Here is a 26,697-nt window from a genome sequence, read left to right as displayed (position 1 = left end):
CTTGCTTCTCCTCAGATGTTGGCCATGGTGGCCGGGGGGCTTCTGCAGGAGATATAATGGCTGTATAATGACGCCCTGTGGGAGGAGCCTGCTGTGGGAGGAGCCTCCTTATGCTGTACCCCTGCTAGCACACGTGGAGTAATGGTCATGTGACCGGTCAGTCTTGCTTCTCCTCAGATGTTGGCCATGGTGGCCGGAGGGCTTCTGCAGGAGATATAATGGCTGTATAATGACACCCTGTGGGAGGAGCCTGCTTATGCTGTACCCCCGCTAGTAAACGTGGAGTAATGGTCATGTGACCGGTCAGTCTTGCTTCTCCTCAGATGTTGGCCATGGTGGCCGGAGGGCTTCTGCAGGAGATATAATGGCTGTATAATGACACTCTGTGGGAGGAGCCTGCTTATGCTGTACCCCTGCTAGTAAACGTGGAGTAATGGTCATGTGACCGGTCAGTCTTGCTTCTCCTCAGATGTTGGCCATGGTGGCCGGGGGGCTTCTGCAGGAGATATAATGGCTGTATAATGACGCCCTGTGGGAGGAGCCTGCTGTGGGAGGAGCCTCCTTATGCTGTACCCCTGCTAGCACACGTGGAGTAATGGTCATGTGACCGGTCAGTCTTGCTTCTCCTCAGATGTTGGCCATGGTGGCCGGAGGGCTTCTGCAGGAGATATAATGGCTGTATAATGACGCCCTGTGGGAGGAGCCTGCTTATGCTGTACCCCCGCTAGTAAACGTGGAGTAATGGTCATGTGACCGGTCAGTCTTGCTTCTCCTCAGATGTTGGCCATGGTGGCCGGAGGGCTTCTGCAGGAGATATAATGGCTGTATAATGACACCCTGTGGGAGGAGCCTGCTTATGCTGTACCCCTGCTAGTAAACGTGGAGTAATGGTCATGTGACCGGTCAGTCTTGCTTCTCCTCAGATGTTGGCCATGGTGGCCGGAGGGCTTCTGCAGGAGATATAATGGCTGTATAATGACGCCCTGTGGGAGGAGCCTGCTTATGCTGTACCCCTGCTAGTACACGTGGAGTAATGGTCATGTGACCGGTCAGTCTTGCTTCTCCTCAGATGTTGGCCATGGTGGCCGGAGGGCTTCTGCAGGAGATATAATGGCTGTATACTGACGCCCTGTGGGAGGAGCCTGCTTATGCTGTACCCCTGCTAGCACACTTGCTTTAATGGTCATGTGACCGGTCAGTCTTGCTTCTCCTCAGATGTTGGCCATGGTGGCCGGAGGGCTTCTGCAGGAGATATAATGGCTGTATAATGACGCCCTGTGGGAGGAGCCTGCTTATGCTGTACCCCCGCTAGTAAACGTGGAGTAATGGTCATGTGACCGGTCAGTCTTGCTTCTCCTCAGATGTTGGCCATGGTGGCCGGAGGGCTTCTGCAGGAGATATAATGGCTGTATAATGACACCCTGTGGGAGGAGCCTGCTTATGCTGTACCCCTGCTAGTAAACGTGGAGTAATGGTCATGTGACCGGTCAGTCTTGCTTCTCCTCAGATGTTGGCCATGGTGGCCGGAGGGCTTCTGCAGGAGATATAATGGCTGTATAATGACGCCCTGTGGGAGGAGCCTGCTTATGCTGTACCCCTGCTAGTACACGTGGAGTAATGGTCATGTGACCGGTCAGTCTTGCTTCTCCTCAGATGTTGGCCATGGTGGCCGGAGGGCTTCTGCAGGAGATATAATGGCTGTATACTGACGCCCTGTGGGAGGAGCCTGCTTATGCTGTACCCCTGCTAGCACACTTGCTTTAATGGTCATGTGACCGGTCAGTCTTGCTTCTCCTCAGATGTTGGCCATGACGGCCGGTGGGCTTCTGCAGGAGATATAATGGCTGTATAATGACACTCTGAGCTTTGGCGCCTTGTTACACCGGCTGTTTTCCGATCTGCTGGGATCACATGGGATTTGTCGATCACAATGGCATGACTAAAGAGTACCTGTGGTAACACTGACAGAGCTACCTGTCACCACAGTCTTATGAGGACGGATGAGGGGTCACTGGGTTAAATACTCACCTTTTCCGGCGTTCTCCCTCCAGGCAGGTGATTGCTCCACCTCCTTCAGAGGAATACTGCAAAGGTTCTGGCCATGCCCACTTGTGTAGCTGCGGCCCACCCCCTACTCAGTGGCTTCTGTGTAATTGGTGGCTGCCGAGCTGGGGGCGGGGCAACGCAGGTGGAGGTTTCCGAAAGAGTTTTGGCAGTCTTCAGACTCATGACTGTGATTGCACTGCCGGCAGGGGTCGGAGCATCATCTGGTGCCTGAAGACATCAGGACAGGTGAGTATTAGCCCCGAGTCCATTCATTATCATCCCGGGCCATATCGGCGCAGGGGCAGCCAAAACACAGCTCCCCGTCTCCTGCAGAAACCCTGGGCTCACGCTGATTACTATTCCCCCTCCATGTTGTAGCAACTCGGAGGGACCCTTAAATCGGGCACCGGCTATCGCTGGCAGACAAATGACTTTTTTTTTACTCATTTGTGCAGCGCCCACATCAGGCACACAACACGGGTGCCGATATCAGCTGTCCAGCCGTCCTCATAAAGACACAGGGCTTGATTCGCTAACCGCCGCCGGCGCTAAGTGTTAGCCCCAGAGTGAAAATCCACTTAGTGCCTCAAACGTAGCTTTGTGTGCACTAACAGCCGTGCAAAGCTACATCGTGCACAGCAGCGCTCACAGCGGTGCGCCGGTAATAGTGCACGGTGCGACGATAACGTCGCACCAACTGCCCTGTAAACGTCGCACCGCTGTGCTGTGCGCAATGTTTGGGTGCAAACCACCTAACTCCGTGATTTGCGCCCACTAGGTATTAAGGCTCACTAACCGGCTTAGCGCCAGTTAGTGAATCAAGCTCACAGTCTGTCATTTTTACCTTAGAACCTGGGATAAAACAAACAAAACATTCATACACACCTGGGGCTTGCTCTGGCCCTCTTCGGCCTTATTGCTCCCTCGCCGCCGTCCTCCGCCTCCCCCTGGATCTTCCATAAGGGCTTGCGGTAACTTCAGGCAGTCGGTGCTTACTGCACATGTGCAACCCGGCCATGCACACGCCCCCTGCCTGTGCAGCCCGGCCATGCACACGCCCCCCTGCCTGTGCAGCCCAGCCATGCACACGCCCCCCTGCCTGTGCAGCCCGGCCATGCACACGCCCCCCTGCCTGTGCAGCCCGGCCATGCACACGCCCCCCTGCCTGTGCAGCCCGGCCATGCACACGCCCCCCCTGCCTGTGCAGCCCGGCCATGCACACGCCCCCCTGCCTGTGCAGCCCAGCCATGCACACGCCCCCCTGCCTGTGCAGCCCGGCCATGCACACGCCCCCTGCCATGCGTCTGTCGCCGGGAACGATCTGCGCAGATCTCTCCTGGCCGCGGAAGCGAGATGGGTGCAAGCATGGCCGGGCTGCACATGCGCAGTAAGCACCGACTGGCCGAAATTACCGCGAGCCCTTACGGAAGATCTATGAGGAGGACAGCGAGGGAGCGATCAGGCCGAAGGGGGCCGCAGGAAGTCCCACCATAATACGTTCATGATAATAATACGTGTAGCACCATAATATGTTCTGTTAGACACCCTATCAACAGATGCACCTATTGTCCCCACCCCCACCCTTTAGAGTGTAAGCCTCTGGCAGGGCCATCTCCCTTAGTGTTTCCAGCTTGATTATGCAATCTTACTGACAATCACCCCTCTTGTGGACTCGAACAGTCTCTATTCTGACCTATGACACTGTATTATCAAATCATTTGCATGATCTTGTTTTGTTGTGAGTTTCCTGTATGTCCTACCTTGTATGTTAACCCTTTTATCTATTGTGCAGCGCTGCGTAATATGTTGGCGCTTTATAAATACAATAAATAATAATAATTTCCATAGTAATCATCATCAGTCGCAGAGCCCTTTTTCCACTAGTGAGTTTCCTGCTTTTGCTATAAGTCTACAGGAAGGAAATCGCATAGTAACCGCAGTGCTGCTGTGCAATTCTCCTGCGATCTACATCTATGTATATAATGCTTCTTTTTCATGGTCAGAAATCAATAGTAATGATCATAATCCCTGATTTCTACTTCGAGAAACGTCAATTAAATTCTTTGTAATTTCGATTACACTATTCCCATCGGTCTGCTAATGCACCAATGGGGAGCCTTGGAGGGATATCTAGAGAAACACGATCTCAAAAAATTGTGACATTTAAATTACAGGAAAACACATGAATGAAAAGTATATTTCTCCTAGAGTAAAATGTGTTATAAATTACTATTCTCCTATTTTCATGTAACTTACAGTACGTAATAGAAATCTGACAGAATTGACAGGTTGTGGACTAGTCCAAATCCTCATGGGGGATTCTAAGGGTTTTCAAAAGCACTGAGTGAACAACAGTTGCTCAGTCCAACTGCCAGAATAGTGTGTAGACAGGTGGGGGGGGGGGGAAATGTTTAAAGTGAACCAAGCATCATTTTTAACACCCAGGGCAGCTCTATAGCAAATTAAAAATGCATTCTAAAAATGTGGTTTATTATTAAAAAAAACTTTAATTTTACCTCATTTTTTTACATCTAAGGGTTAAATTAGCCACTTTGTCCGCAAAGGACCTGCGGTCCCTGAGCAGGAGATGGTGAAAACAGATAAGAAATCACCTCTTTAGACTTAATTGATCACAAACAAACCCCCCATTGTATTTCAAACAGAAAACATCAGTTAGGGTCCATTTACACTTAAAGTGAACCTCCAGACTAAAAATCGACTCAGCAGCACTGAAAAGGCCTGGTGTTTCTTTAACAGTTTCACAGCATCAGAACTTTGTTTCTCTTATACAAGCCTCATTTTTAGCTGCACAGAGAAAAACTGCCCGGGCTTTTTTCCCCTGATGCTGTGCAAAGCATGATGGGATTTCTGATTTTGTTGTTCTCGTTCTGCTGTTTTGGTGCAAATTTTTGTTTTTACATTTTGAATTTGACAATTGAAGCCTAGTGTGTGCAGCTGGGAGGAGTAATCAGGACACAGGACAGTTGGAACTGTGTCTCCTGCTCCTTGTCACCTCCTTTCAACCAAAAAGATGGCTGCCCCCATGACAAAGATGGCAGCCCCCATGAATCACAAACATTTGCCTGTTCTTTTAAAATAGAGTGGGTAAGAGGTTATATTGCCTATCTATTCTAATTAACATAACTAATGTAACTGAATGACAGTATGTTTGTTTAGGCTGAAGTTCCCCTTTAATCAGTTGCTCTCAGTTAAATCGGAAAGAAAACTGATTTTCAAAGTAAGTCCCATGTTATCCTATGGCACCTTTCACACTTAATGCGCTTTAAAGAGACTCTGAAGCGAGAATAAATCTCGCTTCAGAGCTCATAGTTAGCAGGGGCATGTGTGCCCCTGCTAAACCGCCGCTATAGCGCCGCTAAACGGGGGTCCCTTCACCCCCAAACCCCCCACTGCGACACTTGGTCGCAGACTTGGTCGCTCCTGGAGGCAGGGCTAACGGCTGCAGCCCTGCCTCCAGTCGCTTCTGTCAGCGGCGCACCGCCGCCTCTCCCCCGCCCCTCTCAGTGAAGGAAGGCTGAGAGGGGCGGGGGAGAGGCGGAAATATGCGCTGACAGACGGGCGTGAGGCAGGGCTGCGGCGGTTAGCCCTGCCCCAACCAGGAAGAGATCCCCAGCTGCTCAGAGGGGATTTGTGAGGTGAAGGGACCCCCATTTAGCGGCGCTATAGCTGTAGTTTAGCAGGGGCACATGTGCCCCTGCTATCTATGAGGTCTGAAGCGAGATTTATTCTCGCTTCAGACTCTCTTTAACTGAAATCTTCTTCCCAATGCACTGCTATGGAAAAAACGCGTACCAACGCGCACTAACGCGTACTAACGCACACTAACGCATGCCAACTGATTAAGTGTAAAAGGGCCCTTACAGTTGAAGAATTTCACACCTAGCCTGGACAATAGCAGTTGTAAAATAGCAGGGGAGTGAGCTTCTGAACAATGGCAGCCCTTGCAGCTATTTGAAGTGAAGAGCTGCTTGGATCCCTTTAAGCCTTTATTTTTGTATAGATCCTCTCCAGGGACTACTTTTGTAAAGAATAAACACAAATACTGAAAATCCCCCATGAAGAAATAGACTAGTCAAAAACCTGTCAGTTTGGTCATATTTCTACTACTACTACTGTAAGTGACAGCAACATAGGAGAAAAGTAATATATAGCTCAGTTTTCCCTGGAAGACATGTATGTGTTTACATGTATTTTACATTGTACATTTTTTTGCAATAGTGGTCCTGTAAATATGCTTTGCTCTGAGACATACTTAGCATAGCTGAGAGCTGCGCGGGGGAGCGGCGGAGATCTTCAGTCCAGGTATGTAGAGGATATTGGCGTGGGATCATTAATTAAAGGTAAGTATTCATGGTTAATTTAGAACAATAAATGACTTTTTTCGTTGTAGTGTTTTTATTTCTTTTTTTAACTCTTTGTGGAATTGGGTAATAGGTACTATGTACCCCTATATTCATTTATCCTGGGAGGAGGCGGACTCCCAGATGCCACCATGAAACCCCCCCCCCCCCCCCTGGAGTCGTCGCAACCCTCCACCTCCTGAGGCAAGGGAGGTGGGGAAGAGCCCCTTGTCCATGGATTGGTGAAGGGCTCGAGGGGAGGGGAAGGCTTGACCGCCCCTCCCCCTCAGAGCCCCCCCATACCATGGACCATGCAGGCTGGTATAGCTCAGGGTGCGAAGCCCCAGTCGGCCGGGGCTCCGCATTCTGGCTATCCCAGCCTGCATGGGGGACAAGGGGTTACAGAGGCTCGGGAGGGGGGACCCCACATTCTGGCTATCCCAGCCTGCATGGGGGACAAGGGGTTACAGAGGCTCGGGAGGGGGGACCCCACATTCTGGCTATCCCAGCCTGCATGGGGGACAAGGGGTTACAGAGGCTCGGGAGGGGGGACCCCGCATTCTGGCTATCCCAGCCTGCATGGGGGACAAGGGGTTACAGAGGCTCGGGAGGGGGGACCCCACGTCATTTTTTTTTTAATTTCCCACACTCTGAGCAAAGATGTATTATTGGCCCCAAAAATAGGCAAAGCAGTCAGGGATCATTATACAGCCATATTGCGGGTGTATAGCAATCCCTGGCCAAACGGACATTGAAATTTCGTTATAAATTAACATTACAAGAAGTACTCGAAATTGCCGACTTGTAATAAAAATTACGTATAAGTTCAGTTTCGTGTACACTCAAAATTAGCATTCGCAATTCCACAATTACGAAGACTGATTACGAACTTGAAATTGCAATTTCCCGGCCGGTAATTATGACTACTCGCGATGTTGACCTCGGTAGGTGCAACCCTAGAAATCAACACAATGAAGAAATGAGAGTCTGTAGTAAGAGACGCCAGTAACAGGATAAAAACGTTAAAAACCATTTAAAAGAGGAGTTAGTGGTGGACTTACCTCCCCAGTAAGTAGACACTGATTGGTTGATTTAATAGTCAACAATGAAACGTATTTATACACTCCACAATGCAACGCGTCTTGCAGGCTCAACCCCGCTTCATCAGGCAATAACTATTAGTGGTCAGTGCAGTGGCCCAGCGCCTCTGCCTTTGAGGTAACCCACACTTGTCAGTATAACAGCACACGTTTTGTCTTTCTCCATAACCTTGAAGGAAAACAAAAAAGGCAGAGAGCCCAATATAGTGTAGTATTCCCATTAAAGGAGGTAAAGTAATAAAAATGCAATGGTTATACTCACAAACATGGCACACAGGCAACCACTGGATAGGCAGGTGGGGAGAATTATATCCTGACCCCACTCAGGCATAAGAAGTCGCTCTCTGTAGACAGGAAGAAATGGGAATACACCCTCCACTAAGGTTGGACTACACAATTTACAGGTATGTATAACAGAGGCACCAATAAGAATAAAATAGTTAAAATCCGTCTTAAAGGGGGAAGTTGGTGGATTCACCTCCCTCAATGCAATAGAAAACGGACTATGAGACGATACTATGATTTAAAGTAACATTTATTTACAGACTCCAAGGATGCAACACGTTTCACGGGTCACTATCCCGCTTCATCGGGCAATAGTTTGGAGATTACTAGCGGAAACAAATGGGAGGCGGTTGCCAGAGGAGCACTTAAAGGGGGAACTGAAGAGAGAGTTATACGGAGGCTGTCATGTTTATTTTCCTTTAAGTAATACCAGTTGATCCTCTGCCTCTAATACTATTAGCCACAGCCCCTGAACAAGCATGCAGCAGATCAGGTGTTTCAGACTTATAAGTCAGATCTGACAAGACTAGCTGCATGCTTGTTTCTGGTGTTATTCAGATACTACTGCAGAGAAATAGACCAGCAGGGCTGCCAGGCAACTGGTATTGATTAAAAGGAAATAAATATGGCAGCCTCTGTATACCTCTTACTTCAGTTCCCCTTTAACACAGGACCCAAAAAGTATAGAATGAACACATGGCAAATAGTGCGACGCGAGTATCATTTCTGCTCGACATACAAACTACACCAAAAATATGGCTAGGTGAAAAGCAAGTCAATACAAGTATCTCTCAGCTCCATCAGAGGGCAAATGCATGAATTTAAATCTCTGTGTAAACATAATCAACAGTTTAAAATGAACATCAAAATTATCAAAAACATCAAAAATGTCAAAAGTATCAAAAAATATGTCTACTTGTATCTCCACTAAAAGCAATACAAGTAGCATAGCAGACTAGAATTGGTATGTTTATATATTCGGTGACATGGCTAGGTCATTAGAACACTGATTGTGGGGAGCACCTTGGGCCTAACCTCACCCCAACAGTGATAAAGTGCAGCAGTGTTAGAAAATAAATATATTCACTTACCAAAGTGGGGTCAGTATTGTGGCCAAGCGCCTCTGTAGAGGTGTGGGGCGCTCGGTAGTGCAAATACATAGGACTAATGGCGCCCCTAATTTTGGGCGGCTTACGTGCGACATAATCGTCGCTTAGTATAATTCTGAAAAGACTAGGTCAATGCGATGTAAACGTCGCATCCGAATGGTGCAGAGAGTCAGGTGCGACGTAATCGTCGCATCCAAGGACATGGACATGACCGCGCTTGTGCGCTGTAGGACGCATGCGTGGTATTGTATAGGGAAACTTGGTGGCCATTTTAGTTGTGGGCGGAAGGTTGAAACGCTACGCCGTCTTCTAGTTGTGAAGACGGCGCATGTGTGACGGGGAAGAAGATTCTTCCATCACCATTATCGTTGTGGTATTTGGCCAATCGGGTCTTATTATGCAGAAATTATAATTTATAAAAAACATAAATAACAGTACTCATACTAATGAATTAGTGGCTGGTACGTTAACGTGGAAAATAGGTGACATAAACGAGTTGATATGTGGTGGACTGCTGCCATCTGCTGGTGAAAATGTACACATATAATTCAAATCCATATATGGGCAATGTAAATACCGCTATTCTATGGATATTAGCTTTATTACACAAATACTAGTCAGTATATTATATGCAAGATGTGCACGATATGCAAGTATAATAGAAATGCAAGTATAATAAAAATTATGATAAATAAAGTGCAGTGAAAATAAGATTAGAAAGAAGTTGGTATGTGGAGCAGAAATGATACTCGCGTCGCACTATTTGCCATGAGTTCATTCTGTTCTTTTTGGGTCCTGTGTTAAAGTGAACCAGAGACGAAGCACCCTCATGTGTTTTACCATAGAAATCAGTGGGAACATTAGAGAAAACACTTACCATGCTCTCTGTTCCATCCTCACTGCTAAAAGTGTCTGTTATCTAGCTGAGATAAGAATCCCGGACTGAGCATTGAGTCTGGCTTTGCTATAATGACTCAGCTATAATGATTCCTGAGCAAAGCCAGCAGGGGGCAGGCTTGGACTTGAAAAGACACCAAAGAACACAGTCTCAGCTATAATTATTCTGTAGCAAAGCCAGACCGACTGCTTAGTCGGGATTCTTATCAGAGGTAATAACAGTCAGATTACACAGAGAACAATGAAACAAAGGGCAGATTAGGTGTTTACTGTCATGTTCCCACTGATTTATAAGGTAAAATACAAGAGGGTGCTTCATCTCTGGTTCTCTTTAAGTGCTCCTCTGGCACCCCTTTGTGTCCGCTAGTACTCTCCAAACTATTGCCTGATGAAGCGGGATAGTGACCCAAACGTGTTGCATCCTTGGAGTCTGTAAATAAATGTTACTTTGAATCATAGTAACGTCTCATAGTCCGGTTTTTATTGCATCGAGGGAGGCGAGTCTACCAACCTCCCCCTTTTAGGCATATTTTAACTATTTTGTTCTTATTGGCGCCTTTTTTTATACATACCTGCAAATTCTCCATAACCTGGTTATACTACATACTACACTACGGGCTCGATTCAGTAAACGGTGCTAACCCAGTTAGCCTGCCTAAAGGCTTTGGGCGTGCTAACTAGGGTGCTAAGTAGTTAGCACATACAAACTACTTAGCACCGTAGTTAGCACATGCAAACTACTACTTAGCACCGTGCTAACTAGGGTGCTAAGCTCCATGGTTAGATAACCGCTGGTCTTGCTAATTATGATCTTGTAAACGATAGAATATTTGGAAATTTAAATTCAATCTGAGCTCTATATATTATGTGACGATCATTATATTATTGTTAACAATACCTCTCATCTTCCAGTGATAATTGATGCTGAAGCTACTGTTGGAAAAGTTAGGAGGCGCACTGCTACACTGCATATTCTGTCATATGTTCCTTTTCTTTGTTGAATAAACACTGATTTTTTTTTTTTTAAAAACTAGGGTGCTAAGTAGTTTACATGTGCTAACTACGGTGCTAAGTAGTTTACATGTGCTAACTACGGTGCTAAGTAGTTTACATGTGCTAACTACTTAGCACGTGCAAAGCATGTTAGCACATGCAAAGTGGCTTTTCACTGGCTTGCTAACACTTAGCACCCTTTTCTGAATCAAGCCCTATATTGGGCTCTCTGTGTCTTTCTCTGTTTTCCTCCTACAAGAAATGAGAGCTGTTCTGAACATGCGATAATTGTGTCACAACTCACACAGCGAGTTCCTCACTCCTCACAAGAGGAGATTCTCATGACATCACAGTGACTGTCAGAGGAGGAGGGGCCTGAGAGATCCAGCCTCCCATTCATGTAATATGCATATAATAGTATCTTTACATTCATTAGCAGAGCATACCGTCTTGTCAGTTATACGTCTGTACGTCTTACAATAGATATACTGACAGGGCCTGCTGACAGAGGGCTCCCTTTCCTGATGATGAGGCGACTGTGACGCCATTGCTATATATCATATCAAATGCATCATAGCGAACTCATGCACAGCGTCACATCAGAACCCAGCAGCAAAGAGTTAAAGGACACCCGAGGCAAAAATAAACTAATGAAATAAACAATTGTATCTATCTTCCTTCCAGCGTCACATCATCCAGAACACAGAAGTAAGCAGCTCTCGGCTCTTAAGATCCGTATCCACTACGTGATTTTTAGTGCGATTTTTCCAACAAAAAGTGATTTATTATTTTTTTTTTTGTGACGAGCGGTTGTTTCCATGGGTACAGGCACGCGGTTACACAAATGACGTTTGAGGATGCGCGACGATAATGACCGTCACAATGGATCGGATCATTAAAATCCGCGACGACTCCCGTGCACAGTACCGCTTTCAAAGTTTGGCATTAACAAGATATGAAATCAGGGCAATTTTTTCTCTGGCCACAGATATTCAAAAACACCCACTTCATTCATTCGCGCATACATACACTAAATTGTGCAAACCACTGTGGTCGGGGGCCCCCTTAAAAATAAGGTCATTAATAGCTGTAATATTCCTAAGATCTCCCAACTGAATAGTAGGATCTAGGGATGGGACGAATTCACAATTTCTTTGAATCCGAATCCGAATCCCAATCTAAAAGCTTCTCGAATATCTCGGACCTTTCGAATCACGAATCTAACGAATCCTGCACATAAGAATTGTGTGATCTGTGGTATAATTGCCCGCAGTATAGGTACCCAGGCATAGGTACCCACAGTATAGCTAGCTAGGTATAAGTGCCTTCAATATAGGCAGATTTCAGTATAGGTAGCATGGTATAGGAGCCTTCAGTATAGGTAGCATGGTATATGGGCCTTCAGTATAGGTAGCAGGGTATAGGGGCCTTCAGTATAGGCAGCAGGGTATAGGGGCCTTCAGTATAGGCAGCAAGGTATAGGGGCCTTCAGTATAGGTAGCAAAGTATATGTGCCTTCAGTATAGGTAGCAGGGTATATGTGCCTTCAGTATAGGTAGCAAGGTACATGTGCCTTCAGTATAGGTAGCAAAGTACATGTGCCTTCAGTATAGGTAGCACGGTATATGTGCCTTCAGTATAGGTAGCAGGGTATATGTGCCTTCAGTATACGTAGCAAGGTACATGTGCCTTCAGTATAGGTAGCAAGGTATATGTGCCTTCAGTATAAGTAGCATGGTATATGGGCCTTCAGTATAGGTAGCAAAGTACATGTGCCTTCAGTATAGGTAGCAGGGTATATGTGCCTTCAGTATAGGTAGCAGGGTATATGTGCCTTCAGTATAGGTAGCAAAGTACATGTGCCTTCAGTATAGGTAGCAAAGTACATGTGCCTTCAGTATAGGTAGCAGGGTATAGGGGCCTTCAGTATAGGTAGCAAGGTACATGTGCCTTCAGTATAGGTAGCAAGGTACATGTGCCTTCAGTATAGGTAGCAAGGTACATGTGCCTTCAGTATAGGTAGCAAGGTACATGTGCCTTCAGTATAGGTAGCAAGGTACATGTGCCTTCAGTATAGGTAGCAAGGTACATGTGCCTTCAGTATAGGTAGCAGGGTATATGCGCCTTCAGTATAGGTAGCATGGTATATGGGCCTTCAGTATAGGTAGCAAAGTACATGTGCCTTCAGTATAGGTAGTATGGTATATGGGCCTTCAGTATAGGTAGCAAGGTATATGTGCCTTCAGTATAGGTAGCAAAGTACATGTGCCTTCAGTATAGGTAGCAGGGTACATGTGCCTTCAGTATAGGTAGCAGGGTACATGTGCCTTCAGTATAGGTAGCAGGGTATATGTGCCTTCAGTATAGGTAGCAGGGTACATGTGCCTTCAGTATAGGTAGCAGGGTATATGTGCCTTCAGTATAGGTAGCAGGGTATATGTGCCTTCAGTATAGGTAGCAGGGTATATGTGCCTTCAGTATAGGTAGCAAGGTACATGCGCCTTCAGTATAGGTAGCAAGGTACATGCGCCTTCAGTTACAGTGACCAGATTTTTGTAGGCTCAACCTGGGACCGGGGGAATTGGGGTGGGGGGGGGGCAGCTCCGCGCGCCGCGCCGAAAAAATGTGGTGTCTGCAGCACGCAAAAAAAAATGGGTGTGGACATGACATTCCATGGGCAGAGCTAACCTAATGATGCAACAGCGAGGCATAAGAAAGCAGTGTTTACGCCGTGATGTGGTCAAACGTGGATTCACATCATAGGTGTGCAGAAACTGTGTGATGCTATTTAATAGTATGCCATAACCCCAAAGCATCAAACAGCCAACTATGACCATTAAATAATAAATACAGCAACAGTTACCCCCGACACCAGAAAATAAACGCAATGTGGGCAACATGTCAGCACAAAATAAACGTAATGCGGGCAACATTTCAGCACAAAATAAACGCATTGTGGGCAACATGTCAGCACAAAATAAACGCATTGTGGGCAACATGTCAGTACAAAATAAACGCACTGCGAGCAAACATGTCAGTACAAAATAAACGCACTGCGGGCAAACATGTCAGTACAAAATAAACGCAATGGGGGCAAACATGTCAGCACAAAATAAACGCAATGGGGGCAAACAAGTCAGTACAAAATAAACGCACTGCGGGCAAACATGTCAGTACAAAATAAACGCACTGCGGGCAAACATGTCAGTACAAAATAAACGCACTGCAGGCAAACATGTCAGTACAAAATAAACGCACTGCGGGCAAACATATCAGTACAAGATAAACGCACTGCGGGCAAACATGTCAGTACAAGATAAACGCACTGCGGGCAAACATGTCAGTACAAAATGAACACAATTTGGGCAAACATGTCAGTACAAAATAAACGCACTGTGGGCAAACAAGTCAGTACAAAATGTACACAATGTGGGCAAACACTTCACCTGCAAGAAAAAGCATTTACTCACCTGGCAGAAGACGTCCCCTCACGCAGCCGGCCTCTGGTGCCTCTGCTGTGTGCAGCTCCCCCTGGCCTGGACGATCTTCAATCTCCCGCTCAGCCTCTCACAGGCAGAGCAGGGCTACGGCAAGATGGCGTCCGGAGGCGGAGCCCTGTACTGGAGACACAAAATAGTCTCCAGTACAGGGCTCCGCCTCCGGGCGCCATCTTGCCGTAGCCCTGCTCTGCCTGTGCCTGCCGGAGGACAATGCAGGCTGCTGGAGCGGGGCTGCGGGGAATGAACTAGCGCAGCGTCTAGGAGATGCTGCGGCTAGTTCATTGTACGGTGGCCAGAGTCCTGAGGCCGGGACGTCCAACTGCTAAAAGCGGGACGTTTCCCGGGACCTCATGCAGCCTGGGACAGTGCCCCCCGAAGGCGGGACGCGTCCCTGGTAAAGCGGGACGTATGGTCACCGTACTTCAGTATAGCTAGCAAGGTACATGTGCCTTCAGTATAGGTAGGTAGGTAAAGGGGCCTTCAGTATAGGTAGCAGTGTATAGGGCCTTCAGTATAGGTAGGTAGGTAGATAGAGGGGCTTTTTCAAAGTAGCCCTGTGCTCCCCCAATCCCCTGCAGCCTCCTCCGCTCGCCCCCCTTGCATAAATAAGTACCCACTCACCTTCCCCTTGGAGTGCAGAGCGGCAGACCTCTTCCTTACTTCCCTGTTCCCCCTAGTGGCCGGACCGGCTTTTGCTGATAACGTAATAGTAAAAGCCGGCCACTAGGGGGAACAAGGAAGTCAGTGTGAGGTCTGCCACTCCGCGCTTCGCTCTGGATAGGTAAGAGAATACTTTTTAACTATACGGGGGTGAGCGGAGGAGGCGCGGGGGACAGAGGAAGACGAGGGCGAGTGCCGGATGCGCGGGGACGCAGCTTCGGGATTCGGCGGATTTGGCAAGCAGTAAATGGCGTCGGAATTTGAATCCATGAATCTCGAATATTTCCCAATATTCGAGGGATCCGTGGATTCGCCGGATTCGTCCTCCCCTCCCTAGTAGGATCCCATATTAATTGCAGTCAGTTCAACAAAGTTCCACAACTGGCCCTCAATATTGGGGCAATGTCACCCGGCTTCAGTGTGCAATTCCTCGCTCTAGCTTCCCGTGGTATTGCTCTTTCATACCGCTGCAACGGACATCGCATACTCCAATTCACCAACCAGCGTGAGAGCTCAAATCCCCCTGTCATCTGGCAAGCACATAGAGGAGAGACACCGCCAAACACGTGACCGGCTGAAGCTCCGCCCACCTACACGGTTCAAACCGCCCACTGGTTCTTCGTCAGGGTGTGGCTTTCTTACGCATACCAATCACATTTAAAGCAATTACTGCAAGTCCCGCCCCTCGATCTCAGACTGTGTCCAACAACAGTCCAATCATTCAAGAGGCAGACCACGCCCACCGGCTAACTACACAGCACACCCTGCATGACCAATGCAGCAGAGCGCGCAGGTGAAGGGATGCAAGCATTTCAACTGAAGGAGTTCAATGCAGGCTTTTAATATATATAACCAAGATTACAGCGACAAGGCAGTTTATTTCCCCTCTGTCCGGTCCAACAGTGCAAGGAGGCTTCAAACTCAAATACAAAGTGGGTCAAAATTGTACACTGGGACCTAACCGTGGGCCAACCTCAATGTCTAGAGGCCACCTTACCCCCTAATAAAGTTCTGTGGTGTCTAATGGCCCCCCTCCAACCCCTATACAGTTCCCTGGTGTCTAGTGGCCCCCCTCCAACCCCTATACAGTTCCCTGGTGTCTAGTGGTCTTTTCTCCCTCTCTTATACAGTTTCCTCATGTCTAATGGCCCCCACCCTCCCCTATACAGTTCCCTGGTGTCTAGTGGCCCCTCCCTCCACTATACAGTTCCCTGGTGTCTAGTGGCCCCTCCCTCCCCTATACAGTTCCCTGGTGTCTAGTGGCCCCCACCCTCCCCTATACAGTTCCCTGGTGTCTAGTGGTCCTCCCTCCCCTATACAATTCCCTGTTATCTAGTAGCCCCTCCCTCCCCTATATAGTTCCCTGGTGTGTAGTGGCCCCTCCCTCTCCTATACAGTTCCCTGGTGTCTAGTGCTCCCCTCCCTCCCCTATACAGTTCCCTGGTGTCTAGTGGCCCCCACTTTCCCCTATACAGTTCCCTGGTGTCTAGTGGCCCCCTCCCTCCCCTATACAGTTCCCTGGTGTCTAGTGACCCCCACCCTCCCCTATACAGTTCCCTGGTGTCTAGTGGCCCCCACCCTCCCCTATACAGTTCCCTGGTGTCTAGTGGCCCCCTCCCTCCCCTATACAGTTCCCTGGTGTAACATGGAAGGGAAATCATGTGACATCCGGGCTCAGGTGTGGCTCCGCCCCCTGGGGGGAGGGGGGTACATGGAGGAGGCAGCCAGGATCCATTGCTACTGCTAAGCCTTCTGCAACCAGTATAGCCAATATCCCCTGACCACCCCTTCCCCCACACACTCACACTATTCATACCTTGAGACATAGAATGGTCCAGCGTGGGGGGAGGAGAAAGTAGGAGAGAGGGTCTCCTACTATATGCTGGTCGCTGCAGCCATGGCCTGGGTCATATCTTGACATAGCACAGGCTGGAGAATAGGGTATTTAACATAAGTGACTGCACAGCAGTTCCTCCTGATATATTGTGGTGATCACTGCAGCCATGGCCTGGGTCATATTAGGACAGGCTGCTGATTGGGAAATTCTTATTTTATTTATAATGGCTTTTTTTTTACACATGTGCACATCTCTTTATAGAGGGTTGTGTCTCTCCTGCGTTAAGCTTGGTACATACAATACAATTTCCAGTCAGGTTGATGGGTCAAATAGATAATTTTCAACAGGTCCAATCTGTTTTCTGATCGATTTGCATAGAAGTGATCAAAAGATCGATCACAAAAACGATCGGAAATCCAATTGGATCTGGTGGAAAATATCGACCCATTGATCTGATAGGAAATTGCATGGTAAGTACCTAGCATTAGAAAGACAGGGATAAAACAGACCGAGAGCCAAATATAGTGTAGTATTTTAGAAAAATTGGGAATATGGTAAATTTAAAGGTTATACTCACAAGTCAGGGTTACCACACAGGCAACCGGTGGGGAGAATTGTAACCTGACCCCACTCAGGTCTAAAAAGTCGCTCTCTATAGATCAGAAAAATGGGGATACACCCCTCCACCAAGGGTGGACTAAGATATTGAATAGCGGAAGTAATAGAGGCGCCAAAAAAGTATAAAATAAGTTAAAAACCGTCTAAAAGGAGGGAAATGGGTGGATTCACCTCCCCCAAATGTACAAATGACAAGGCTAATATAGCCGTAAGATTTTATAATTCTATTTATTAACACAATTCTCCAATAGTGAAGCAACGCGTTTCACGAGCCAACATCCCGCTTCATCAGGCTGTCGGTCAGTCTGTAGCCAGAGCGCCTCTATCTACCTAGCATTAGTCAGTCTGCAGTGCTGTGTAATCTCATTACAGAAGCACACCTGATAAGCAGGGCTGTACAAACCTAATGAGGTGTCTGATGCTCCCCCTGCTGGACACAGTCATATTTACATTCATGAGTCATGCTTCTTGTTTATCAGCTTTATAATTTTAATAAACTTATTTATTGTAAAATGAACCTAGAACATAAGAAAAAGATAAATGAATAATGATGTGACATGTTTGTTATCACAGGCAGCTCATCACTGGAAGATATACAGAGTACAGAGATTATTATCAGTGACAGATATACAGATACAGCTATAATCATGTGACAATAAATGAGGATTTCAGGATATAATGATTCAGGACAGAAACCAGGAATTGTCCCTGGAAATCACAGACAGCTAGTAATTACTGGCAGGACAATCAGCCAATCACAGTCCTCTCCCTGTGATGTCACCAGTGGGCGGAGCTCTCACACCCCCTGACTCCCCCCACATATCTTTATACAACCTCTCCATACATATAACCCAGCATGGAGGGGCTCAGTGAAGGTGGCAGTGAAGGTGTGGAGGTGTCTGATGGGGTCACACAGGGCATAAAAGGAGATCTGCCCGGCCTCATAATCCAGACATATCCTGACTCTATCACTGGGGATCCCATCAGGTAACCGGATCACTTCATTGTCATGTATCACAGAGTACCGATTAGCCAAATCCTTGCACAAACCCCAGGACTTGTTATTATCTCCAATCAGTGACTGATCTCCCCTCCTGGCCATACTGGGGTAACACATCCCGACTCTACACCTATGTGACCCCCCAACATCCACTTCCCAGTAATGTCTCCCTGAGGAGAAACTCCGGCTGCTCAACACCTGAGGACTCTGAAATCTCTCTGGTGTTTCTGGGCGGTTCTGCTCTATATGTGACCAGGATGCAGTTTTCCTGTCATCTGATATCTGTAGCCTATTACCAGCTGTGGTTACATCCAGTAATATGTCTGCAGGCTGTACAGAGATCCCCCCAGTTACCCCAGACATGATATCAGCCAGTCCTGTGTGTAATGTGTGTGAGATGCCGGCCACATCCAGATCCCCTCCATCATGGAGCTGCTTATCATGTCTGTCCTCCGTGTCACACAAGTCACCTGTGTCTGATTCCTGTAAGACAGTCAGTGGATCAGTCATGTTACACAGCTCCTCAATGTGACGCATCTTCCAGGACAGCTCCTCCTTCTTTATCTCCAGCTGTCTGATGATGTCATCATAGGATTGTGATGTCTTCTCTGCCTGTCTCATGATGTCACTCAGGACTCTCTTCTCCAGCTCCTCCAGCCGTCTCCTGAGGTCTCTAAACAGGGCAGTGACTCTCTCTGTCTCACCATCTGCTTTTTCTTGTGCTTTTCTCCTGCGTTCCTCCAGACTCTGGACTCTTTTCTCAGCCTCCTCTGTCTCTGCCATCAGTGTCTGCAGATCATTCCTCAGCTTCTTCTTCTTCTTCTCAGAGGCCTCCTGTAGTGTCTCCACCTGGTGTCCCCGATGTTCTCCATCCAGTCTGCAGGACACACAGACACAGGAGGCATCCTCAGTGCAGTAATACTCCAGGATCTTCTTATGGACGGAGCATTTCCTGGTCTCCGGGGAGGTGGTGGGGGCACATAAGACGTGTTCTGGGGCCTTGCTGTGGACTCTCAGGTGATTATCACACATAGAAGCGTCACACTGCAGACAGGACATAACAGCAGGTACAGGAGAATGGATACAGTAAGTACAATGGACTCCGGCCTCCTCCTGATCTGGCTGAGTAGTCAGGAAACGCTCTGCTATGTTCCTCAGAGCAATGTTCCTGTGTAATCCAGGCCGCTCCTTGTACTTCTCTCTACATTCAGGACAGGAATAACCTGCAGACCCCTCCTGTGAGTCCAGCACACGATCAATACAGACCCGGCAGAAGTTGTGACCACATCTCAGGCTTACAGGATCTGTATAAATGGCCAGACAGACGGGACACTCCAGCTCCTCGCTCAGATCAGCAGACGCCATCGCTGGCAGCAAGAGAGGAAATGAAAGTGAAAGTCTCTGATTCTCGGAATCCAGAACAACCAGTTACTTATTATTTGCCTGGGGGAGGGGCAATGGCAACGCTAAATTTTTTTATTTTTTATGGGCAGCTCAGAGACATACTGGATTACATTCCCACCGTACAGCACTAGCTTCCTGGTCTAAACTGGAACCCAGTCTGCATGGAGTTTGCATATTGCCTACTATAATAAGGAATATTACACTTTGAGCCCTTCTCTGTGATCATCAGTAACATGACTATACACTGTGCCTATGACTATGGTAGGATTAGATTGTGAGCTCCTCTGGGGACAGTCAGTGACATGACTATGTACTCTGTAATGTGCTGCAGGAGATGTCAGTGCTATATAAATACATAATAACATGGTAGGACATTAGACTATGACTATGGTAGGATTAGATTGTGAGCTCCTCTGGGGACATTCAGTGACATGACTATGTACTCTGTAATGTGCTGCAGAAGATGTCAGTGCTATATAAATACATAATAATAATATGGTAGGACATTACACTATGACTATGGTAGGATTAGAGTGTGAGCTCCTCTGAGGACAGTCAGTGACATGACTATGTACTCTGTAATGAGCTGCAGGAGATGTCAGTGCTATATAAATACATAATAATAATATGGAAGGATATTAGACTATGACTATGGTAGGATTAGATTGTGAGCTCCTCTGAGGACAGTCAGTGACATGACTATGTACTCTGTAATGTGCTGCAGAAGATGTCAGTGCTATATAAATACATAATAATAATATGGGAGGACATTAGACTATGACTATGGTAGGGATTAGAGTGTGAGCTCCTCTGAGGACAGTCCGTGACATGACTATGTACTCTGTACAGTGCTGCAGAAGATGTCAGTGCTATATAAATACATAATAATAATAATAATAATAATAATATGGTAGGACATTAGGCTATGACTATGGTAGGATTAGATTGTGAGCTCCTCTGAGGACAGTCAGTCACATTACTATATACTCTGTAATGTGCTGCAGAAGATGTCAGTGCTGTATAAATACATAATAATAATAATATGGTAGGACATTAGACTATGACTATGGTAGGATTAGAGTATGATCTCCTCTGAGGACAGTCAGTGACATGACTATGTACTCTGTAATGTGCTGCAGAAGATGTCAGTGCTATATAAATACATAATAATAATAATATGATAGGACATTAGACTAGGACTATGGTAGGATTAAATTGTAAGCTCCTCTGAGGACAGTCAGTGACATGACTATGTACTCTGTAAAGTGCTGCAGGAGATGTCAGTGCTATATAAATACATAATAACATGGTAGGACATTAGACTATGACTATGGTAGGATTAGATTGTGAGCTCCTCTGGGGACAGTCAGTGACATGACTATGTACTCTGTAATGTGCTGCAGAAGATGTCAGTGCTATATAAATACATAATAATAATATGGTAGGACATTACACTATGACTATGGTAGGATTAGAGTGTGAGCTCCTCTGAGGACAGTCAGTGACATGACTATGTACTCTGTAATGAGCTGCAGGAGATGTCAGTGCTATATAAATACATAATAATAATATGGAAGGATATTAGACTATGACTATGGTAGGATTAGATTGTGAGCTCCTCTGAGGACAGTCAGTGACATGACTATGTACTCTGTAATGTGCTGCAGAAGATGTCAGTGCTATATAAATACATAATAATAATATGGGAGGACATTAGACTATGACTATGGTAGGGATTAGAGTGTGAGCTCCTCTGAGGACAGTCCGTGACATGACTATGTACTCTGTACAGTGCTGCAGAAGATGTCAGTGCTATATAAATACATAATAATAATAATAATAATAATAATAATAATATGGTAGGACATTAGGCTATGACTATGGTAGGATTAGATTGTGAGCTCCTCTGAGGACAGTCAGTCACATTACTATATACTCTGTAATGTGCTGCAGAAGATGTCAGTGCTGTATAAATACATAATAATAATAATATGGTAGGACATTAGACTATGACTATGGTAGGATTAGAGTATGATCTCCTCTGAGGACAGTCAGTGACATGACTACGTACTCTGTAATGTGCTGCAGAAGATGTCAGTGCTATATAAATACATAATAATAATAATATGATAGGACATTAGACTAGGACTATGGTAGGATTAGATTGTAAGCTCCTCTGAGGACAGTCAGTGACATGACTATGTACTCTGTAAAGTGCTGCAGGAGATGTCAGTGCTATATAAATACATAATAATAACATGGTAGGACATTAGACTGTGACTATGGTGGGATTAGACTGTGAGCTCCTCTGAGGACAGTCAGTGACATGACTATGTACTCTGTAATGTGCTGCAGCAGGTGTCGTGCTATATAAATACATAACAATAATATGGTAGGACATTAGACTATGACTATGGTAGGATTAGAGTGTGAGCTCCTCTGAGGACAGTCAGTGACATGGCTATGTACTCTGTAATGTGCTGCAGAAGATGTCAGTGCTATATAAATACATAATAATAATAATATGGTAGGACATTAGACTATGACTATGGTAGGATTAGATTGTGAGCTCCTCTGGGGACAGTCAGTGACATGACTATGTACTCTGTAATGAGCTGCAGGAGATGTCAGTGCTATATAAATACATAATAATAATATGGAAGGATATTAGACTATGACTATGGTAGGATTAGATTGTGAGCTCCTCTGAGGACAGTCAGTGACATGACTATGTACTCTGTAATGTGCTGCAGAAGATGTCAGTGCTATATAAATACATAATAATAATATGGGAGGACATTAGACTATGACTATGGTAGGGATTAGAGTGTGAGCTCCTCTGAGGACAGTCCGTGACATGACTATGTACTCTGTACAGTGCTGCAGAAGATGTCAGTGCTATATAAATACATAATAATAATAATAATAATATGGTAGGACATTAGGCTATGACTATGGTAGGATTAGATTGTGAGCTCCTCTGAGGACAGTCAGTCACATTACTATATACTCTGTAATGTGCTGCAGAAGATGTCAGTGCTGTATAAATACATAATAATAATAATATGGTAGGACATTAGACTATGACTATGGTAGGATTAGAGTATGATCTCCTCTGAGGACAGTCAGTGACATGACTATGTACTCTGTAATGTGCTGCAGAAGATGTCAGTGCTATATAAATACATAATAATAATATAATATGGTAGGACATTAGACTAGGACTATGGTAGGATTAGATTGTGAGCTCCTCTGAGGACAGTCAGTGACATGACTATGTACTCTGTAATGTGCTGCAGAAGATGTCAGTGCTGTATAAATACATAATAATAATATGGTAGGACATTAGGCTATGACTATGGTAGGATTAGATTGTGAGCTCCTCTGAGGACAGGCAGTGACATGACTATGTACTCTGTACAGTGTTGCAGGAGATGTCAGTGCTATATAAATACATAATAATAATATGGTAGGACATTAGACTATGACTATGGTAGGATTAGAGTGTGAGCTCCTCTGAGGACAGTCAGTGACATGACTATGTACTCTGTAATGTGCTGCAGAAGATTTCAGTGCTATATAAATACATAATAATAATAATAATAATTATAATAATAATAATATGGTAGGACATTAGGCTATGACTATGGTAGGATTAGATTGTGAGCTTCTCTGAGGACAGTCAGTGACATGACTATGTACTCTGTAATGTGCTGCAGAAGATGTCAGTGCTATATAAATACATAATAATAATAATAATAATTATAATAATAATAATATGGTAGGACATTAGGCTATGACTATGGTAGGATTAGATTGTGAGCTTCTCTGAGGACAGTCAGTGACATGACTATGTACTCTGTAATGTGCTGCAGAAGATGTCAGTGCTATATATATACATAATAATAATAATATGGTAGGACATTAGACTAGGACTATGGTAGGATTAGATTGTGAGCTGCTCTGAGGACAGTCAGTGACATGACTATGTACTCTGTAATGTGCTGCAGAAGATGTCAGTGCTATATAAATACATAATAATAATAATAATAATATGGTAGGACATTAGACTAGGACTATGGTAGGATTAGATTGTGAGCTCCTCTGAGGACAGTCAGTGACATGACTATATACTCTGTAATGTGCTGCAGAAGATGTCAGTGCTGTATAAATACATAATAATAATATGGTAGGACATTACACTATGACTATGGTAGGATTAGAGTGTGAGCTCCTCTGAGGACCGTCAGTGACATGACTATATACTCTGTAATGTGCTGCAGAAGATGTCAGTGCTGTATAAATACATAATAATAATATGGTAGGACATTACACTATGACTATGGTAGGATTAGAGTATGAGCTCCTCTGAGGACAGTCAGTGACATGACTATGTACTCTGTAAAGTGCTGCAGAAGATGTCAGTCAATCATGTGACATCCGGGCTCAGGTGTGGCTCCGCCCCCTGGGGGGAGGGGGGTACATGGAGGAGACAGCCAGGGTCCACTGCTAAGCCTTCAGGATCCCCAGAGCAGGGCGTAGCTTAGGTGAAAGGGGGCATGACCTTGGGCTGGCCCAGAGGTGATCAAGCCTGGAATCCATAGGTTCAGAAGGTGTCGATAAAAGGTGGAGTATCCTGGGCGGCCAGAATGCAAGATAAGCAGGAGGAGACAGGAAACAGCCTCTTTCAGGACAGGAGCAAAGTAGTAGCAAGATGGATGAAACCTACTACGCAGGAGCAATGGCTGGTAAGTGATTGTTTACTTTGCTACTACAGTAGAATCCCTTTATGTTAAACTTCAAGGGACCTGGACAATGAATGTACTAGCAGAAGTTACTTTACCAGAATTGGCCATACATGGTACGTTCATACGGCCTCATGGCCAGGACCTGAGGACTGGGTTTACTACACCAGAGGCTTCCTTTATCAGAGTTTACTATATGGAGATTCTACTGTATTTAGCCTATCTTTAGCTAGCTTTATTTTGTACCTTTTACTAAAATCACTTCCCAGTATAGCAAGGAGAGGTGAGATGGGTGTATTGGGGGAAGTGCAGCCATATGTCCTGTCTGTATAGAACAAAAGACACTCAGCAGGCAGAAGAATCAAGGGAGTTATACAGAGCAGGACCCTCCAGCAAAACGTTTCAATCACTACATAAAGTGATTAGCGTTTAGTTTATGTTAAAGGGAACCTTAAGTCTTAGAAAAACACCTGGAGAGGGTGTGTATAGCTTCTACCAATCACAAGCAGCCCTGCACATTCCACACATTCCAGCTTTAGCCTGACTGTGCCGACAGAAGGAAACAGATTAGATCATATAACAGAGATAACACAGCCACTGTGCAATTAGGAAGGACTGCAGTAAGCCAGAGCACATTAGGACAGGCAAAGGAACTTATAGGATAGAAGAACTAAGGCTGAAAAGTTTGTTACAGAGTCTCTTTAATAGCCAGGAGAGCAGTCAATTCTATGTTAGCACAGGGGGAGTTTAGTGAAAGCATCCCCCCTCCCCCTCATGTAAGATTACAAATGGGTCTAGTGCAAACAATATTATAGAAGTAACAGTCCTCCAGCTGCACAAACAATAATAGGAGGTGATGTGAAGGGGAATTTGTTACATGCAGAATTTCAATACTCTTTTACAAAGTATTACTAATGCAAATTGTCAGTGCTACTCGCCCCTTAATCTAAACTAGGATGGCAGCAGGGGTTGCAAACTGTCCTACTGCAGTCCCCATATGTAACCTCCCGGCTCACCTCCAAACAACATATATAGCCAGTTTATGTAGGAAATAGGGGGCTGATCATCTGTTTGCCAACAAGTTATCCTAAATATGTCAGGCAAGTTTGTGAATGGTGTACACGAGTTTCTGCAATTTGTCTCTCTACAAATGCATTTTAGCATGATGCTGCAGACCCAGTACTTTGGGGGAGGGGTCCCAGGTGCATGGAGTTTGTATGACCTCCCCATGTTTAGAACCTTATGGGAGTGACATGGTAGCTAATGGAAAGCAATCTCACCTTGCAGTGAGAGATCCTAGGCTTACATTGGGCAATAGCACTATCCCCTCCCCTCCATGTCCAAATGTTAAGAGAAATCTTTGGTTTATTAAGGCAATGACAGAATAGATCAACATATATTCCACTTAGTATCAGGACAGCGGGGGGGGGGGGGGGGGGGGTTTGAATAAAATGTTCGTATTGATATATTGTGACTCAATTGAGTTTTATATTTTCGAGGGAGGTAAGTCCACCTGAACATCCCCCTCTTTTAGACGGTTTTTAAACGTTTTTATTCTACTCTGGCGCCTCTGTACACCAAGCCTTGCTGAAATCTTGAGTCCACCCTCGGTGGAGGGGTGCTACCCCATTTCCTATCTACAGAGAGCGACATCTTAATAACCTGAGTGGGGTCAGGTTCTAATACTCCCCACCTGCACGTGAAGTGGTTGCCTATGGGTAACCCATGTTTGTGAGTATATCTAAATATTTTGCTTTTAACCACAACCAACTTAACAATACTACACCATATCGGGCTCTCGATTTCTGTTTGTTCTTCCAAGCATATTCCAAGCTTTCAGGAACGTTGTCAAGCACAGGGTGGGGGAGGCGGCATATGGTCAGCAATTTGGTTGTGCTTAAGCCAGGCATCACCTCCCCCCCCCCCCCCTCCCTTCCTGCTAGGACAATGGGACTGTAATAACAGACAAAGTGAAATAATAATAACAAAAATAAATAAATAACAAAAATTGATATTCAGATAGCCCGACCAATTACCATGGTCCAGGGAAAAAACACTGGGGGGTAGCAGGACCAGTTGGAGAATGTAAAACTGAGATAAAATAATGCAGTAAAAATGGTTTTCGTTAGGGCCAATGTTCAG

At 45.7% G+C, this 26,697-nt stretch overlaps 2 protein-coding genes across 3 annotated transcripts in view; both read right to left on the bottom strand.

Moving 5' to 3' along the window:
* SEC14L5 (SEC14 like lipid binding 5) overlaps positions 1-26,697 on the bottom strand; it is a 171,096-nt gene that overhangs the window by 119,748 nt on the left and 24,651 nt on the right. The window lies entirely within an intron of this gene.
* LOC137524049 (E3 ubiquitin/ISG15 ligase TRIM25-like) lies at positions 17,927-19,780 on the bottom strand. Its single transcript, XM_068243472.1, has one exon. It carries the CDS (start codon positions 19,769-19,771, stop codon positions 18,203-18,205), a length of 1,569 nt encoding a protein of 522 aa, XP_068099573.1. The 5' UTR covers positions 19,772-19,780; the 3' UTR covers positions 17,927-18,202.

Source organism: Hyperolius riggenbachi, chromosome 7, assembly GCF_040937935.1.
Source record: "Hyperolius riggenbachi isolate aHypRig1 chromosome 7, aHypRig1.pri, whole genome shotgun sequence".
NCBI classification, from domain to species: domain Eukaryota; kingdom Metazoa; phylum Chordata; class Amphibia; order Anura; family Hyperoliidae; genus Hyperolius; species Hyperolius riggenbachi.
The sequence above is the reverse complement of the archived record's forward strand: the minus strand, read 5'-3'. Positions and strand labels throughout refer to the sequence as shown.